At 47.2% G+C, this 4,510-nt stretch overlaps 2 protein-coding genes and 1 non-coding gene across 3 annotated transcripts; all 3 read right to left on the reverse strand.

The window, feature by feature from the left end:
* Positions 1–591: 591 nt before the first annotated feature.
* On the reverse strand, positions 592–893 carry BJ212DRAFT_1489758 (uncharacterized protein; the record flags this gene model as incomplete). The annotated part of the gene is made up of 2 exons (XM_041341435.1): positions 592–746; positions 800–893. The coding sequence occupies 2 exons, from the start codon at positions 891–893 to the stop codon at positions 592–594; spliced, it is 249 nt and encodes an 82-aa protein (XP_041185215.1).
* A 1,610-nt stretch (positions 894–2,503) lies between these two features.
* Positions 2,504–2,804, reverse strand: BJ212DRAFT_1291350 (uncharacterized protein; the record flags this gene model as incomplete). Its single annotated transcript, XM_041332110.1, has 2 exons — positions 2,504–2,658; positions 2,711–2,804. 2 exons carry the CDS (start codon positions 2,802–2,804, stop codon positions 2,504–2,506), a joined length of 249 nt encoding a protein of 82 aa, XP_041185216.1.
* A 1,412-nt stretch (positions 2,805–4,216) lies between these two features.
* On the reverse strand, positions 4,217–4,288 carry BJ212DRAFT_t151. The gene has a single exon. It is a non-coding gene; the product is annotated as a tRNA-Thr (tRNA).
* Positions 4,289–4,510: the final 222 nt, after the last annotated feature.

The following is a 4,510-nucleotide window of genomic DNA, read 5'->3' on the forward strand; positions in this document are numbered from 1 at the left end:
GGGGTCCACAAGCGAGGTGATACACGTGGTGATGTATCCCATAAACGACGTTTCATTTCTGACTTTGAATGGCATTAGCCGCGGCATGTCGATTGTGACAGCGCTCCATGCAAGCGAACTCCGTTTTGAAGGTGAAACAGTTCGGTGCGTGGTTCGATGAGCCATAGGAATTTTTGAATGACCCATTAGAACCACTAGATTGATGCCATTGAAAACAACCCACGATGGAAAGCATGGGCGTTTGTTTGGATCCAAAGCCTTTGCCAAATAACCGCGTGTTCATTTAATTTTCCGCTAAGGTTTGAATACCAATCACAAGATACCGATGCTATGAGAACAAGAATCATAGTCTAGATATAGCGAGTCCATGGCTAGCGCAAAATGGAAACGGCAAGACATAGACCCTCGATAACTGACTGTGAGAAATGGGAAGACAAAGTAAACGAGATATGTAAGAGCCCATGGTTGTATTTCTGGTTCTATGCACCGCTGAACTTGCGTCACGTTATCATGCTGCAACAAAGATGCCGTTCTCACCATGCAAGACGAGAACCCGTGGGTTCTCGTCGCCACATTCACAATTGCACTCACTCAGAGAGTGGGTGCAAGCGCGACCACAGCACAAGTCGCCATACACCCCCCAAGGGCCACATTACATGCAATCAATGCAGGAGGTGCTAAAGGGAGTGCGACCCCGAATGTGAACCCGGCACCGGCGTAGCAAGCGACAGCCAGGCCATTGCATCCTATTGAAGAAGTCGAGTCAGCGGTGCACGTTAATGATGTGATTGGACATTACCTGTCTGACAAATACCGTAAGCAAGCGGACCCGCAACCACAGCCTGAGGAACTGCAGCGGCAGTGAGGAATAGGGCAAGTGATTTGAAGTTCATTTTTGCCCAGAGAGTGGTCAATAGTAGTGGCTTGACTGAATGAGATGGTGGTTGGTATCAAATGAGTCAGGCTGAGTAGAGCCCGTTCATGTGCTCACCCCAAGTTTATATAGGTGGGTGACATGGAGGTCGTAGCTCCGTTTCAAATATCTCACCTTGTGATTACGATATGATTGCTGTTTGATATGCAAAATCGATAGGAGGTGATAAGCCTCGTGCATCTTTTAATCGATTGCTGAGTTTGAATGACATGAGCCGCGAAGACAATAACACTGGCGCTCTGCACTCGCGCCAAGTCCACGGGAGTTGGACAAGGGTATCTAACAATCAAGCTCATTCCCTATTGGACTGAAGAGGTCTCTGATGTTATCAAACTTCAACCATCAGATGTATCAACCTTCCTATCCTTGGTTCCAGATTCTAGTGCGGAGTTCTCGCCCACAACTACACACTATATTCCAAACTCCGAACGCTCCTCATATCAGATGTCGTTAGATGTGGGTCCAGAGGCCTAGAATAAGGTTGTGCTGTGTTTGAAATTACATGCGTGTTGTGTAAGGCGTCCTAGGATGCTTTGTGTATGTTACTGACCACAGGTATCGCCAGAGATCGAGAGACATCAATTGCCTGTAATTGCGAAAACGGGATGTGATATCCTGGACTATGAGTGCCAGTCTGCGCCGGTTTGGATGATGATTACGCACCTTCAGGAATACTCATCAGCCATAGAAGTCTGATATTTGATTAGGATCTCACTAAAAATATGTTGCTCTATGCGTTGCTGCCGGTGTCGGTTCCAGATACCAGAACGAAATCAGATATGATATGTTCACGACTGATGATACCTGATATGTACAAATAATCAAGAGGGAAGGTCAGGCTATTTGAGGCTTTGTGGGCGAAAACCCGCAGGGTTTTCGAGCCGAAACATTGTTTCGATCTTCCACAAAGAGTCCAGGATGAGCACTGAGCCGTGAGGGCGGGTGGGCGTAAGCGGCTCACTACCTAGAATTTCCGTAACATTCTACCGTCGAAAGTAATGCGCCAATTAGAGAATTCAATCAAGCACGAAGCAATCGATCCTGTGAATTTATTGACAATGATGATAAGAAGAAAAAATCTAAAAATGTGACTTTTTCACCAAAACGCATGCTGCTAATAAGGGGAGTGGTGGGCAATGATCTGTTTGTACCGCTTGATGTGAAAGTTGAGGTCATTAATATCATTGAGAGTGGTCCAAGATGGAAAGTATGGGCGTTTGTTTGGATCCAAAGCCTTTGCCAAATAACCACGTGTTCATTTGTAATCACCCGCCAAGGTTCGAGTACGAATTACAAGATACCGATGCCATGAGAACAAGAATCATAGTCTAGATATAGCGAGTCCATGGCTAGCGCAAAATGGAAACGGCAAGACATAGACCCTCGATAACTGACTGTGAGAAATGGGAAGACAAAGGAAACGAGATATGTAAGAGCCCATGGTTGTATTTCTGGTTCTATGCACCGCTGAACTTGCGTCACGTTATCATGCTACAACAAAAATGCCGTTCTCACCACGCAAGACGAGAACCCGTGGGTTCTCGTCGCCACATTCACAATTGCACTCACTCAGGGAGTGGGTGCAAGCGCGACCGCGGCACAAGCCGCCATACACCCCCCAAGGCCCACATTACATGCAACCAATGCAGGAGGTGCTGCAGGGAGTGCGACCCCGAATGTGAATCCAGCAGCAGCATAGCAAGCAACAGCCAGGCCGTTGCATCCTGTTGAAGTCGAGTCAGCGGTGCACATTCAAATTATGTGATTGGACCTTACCTGTCTGACAAATACCATAGGCAAGCGGACCCGCGACTACGGCCTGGGGGACTGCAGCGGCAGTGAGGAATAGGGCAAGTGATTTGAAGTTCATTTTTGCCCAGAGAGTGGTCAACAGTAGTGATTTGTAGTGACTCGACTGGGTGAGATGGTTGTTGGTATCAGATGAGTCTGAGTAGAGCCCGTTAATGTGTTTACCCCAGGTTTATATAGGTGGGTGACAAGGAGGTCGTAGCTCCGTTTCAAATATCTCGCCTGATGATTTATCACATGGGCACCTGTGTGATTGCTGTGATATTGCATCTTCTAGTCGGCTGCTGACTTTGAATGACATGAGCTGCAACGATAATAACGCCAGCGCTCCGCGCTCGTGCCAAGTCCACGACTCCACTGGAAGTTCGAAATTCTTCGAATTGCGACCGCAAGGGTACTAATTAAAGTCTAAAATCAGGCTCCTTCCCCAGTGGTCTCTTTAACGTCGCTAACCTTTAATCAACCATCTCAGTTCCAGATTCTAGTGCGGAGTTCTGGCCCACAACTGCACACCGTATTTCAAACTCCGAACGCTCCTCATGTCAGATATCGTTGTCGTGCCCATAGAACGGAGTGTCAATTTTGTTGGGGTGGGTCCAGTGGGCTGTGTTCGAAATTACATGTAATGTTGTGTAAGGCGTCCTAGGGTATTTTATGTAACAGCTGTCACTAGCCACAGGCATCGCCATAGCTCGAGAGACATCAATTACCTGTAATTGGGGAAACGATCCTAGACTATGAGTATGTGAGTGCTAGTCTGTGCTGGTATTGGAAGATGATTATGCGGTGGGAAGTGATGCGTCGAGTTTAAGTATTCAGCAAGCGTAAGGAGTGCTGCTCCGCTGATAATGGAATTCCCTTGGTACTGCTTGGATGAGCTACTCGCTTAGATATAAGAGCGTGTCCTTACTTTCCGTATATTTAGTGAATCAACTCCCACTCACTCATGATCCATCAATCCCCATCGAACTCATTGCCAGCCTTACAAAAATGACTGATCCTGTGAATTGATCAATAACGATAATAATAAAAATCTAGAATTATGACCTTTTCACCAAGACGCATGCTGTAAAGGGGAGTGGTGGGCAGGTGCGACGAACCAAAAAGAAGTCGAGCAGTAGAGAAGTTGCGAGTATGAAAGCAATAAGCCACGTAGGCGGGCGCGGCCTGCCACTAGACGGCCGACCTCATTCGAAGTTCGTTCTCGTGCCTCGAACTTGTGTAGAATATGAAGAAAATCGTCCGCTGCAGCTGGCACATACTTTGCCCGATTTGAATGTGGTAGTAAGTATCATGAAGTCCGTTGTTTGACTGTCCATGTTTGGTTTACGTCTTCTTGCTAGCGGGATGTTGGATGTGTACGCGTTGCTGCGGTACAATATTAGCGGACAAGTGCGACAGACTGGAGTTGCGAGGTCAAGATCGGGAGTGCTGAATGCGTTACGCAGGCAAGAAAAAGGAATAAAACACACCTGCCCACTGGCTGGATTGAACAACCGACCTCACCATTACGAGTGGCGCGCTCTACCACTGAGCTAAACGGGCTTGATGACACGTTTGAAACCAGAATACACGATCATGTTGGCTTGGTTCTCCGATTTAGGCAGTAAGGCACGCAGCTTACCCGGGATCAATAATATTTCCTGCTGTGGACAGACGTCAATAAGCCTCTCCGCCTCATTTGACTTGTGACGTCCCGATTTTATTCTGAAACCCCAATTAACTCGCGAAGTTCAAGTTCAGTAGTTCCTGTCTATCATATCGCAA

Source organism: Suillus subaureus (genome assembly GCF_016647635.1).
Source record: "Suillus subaureus strain MN1 chromosome Unknown BJ212scaffold_325, whole genome shotgun sequence".
Lineage (NCBI taxonomy): Eukaryota > Fungi > Basidiomycota > Agaricomycetes > Boletales > Suillaceae > Suillus > Suillus subaureus.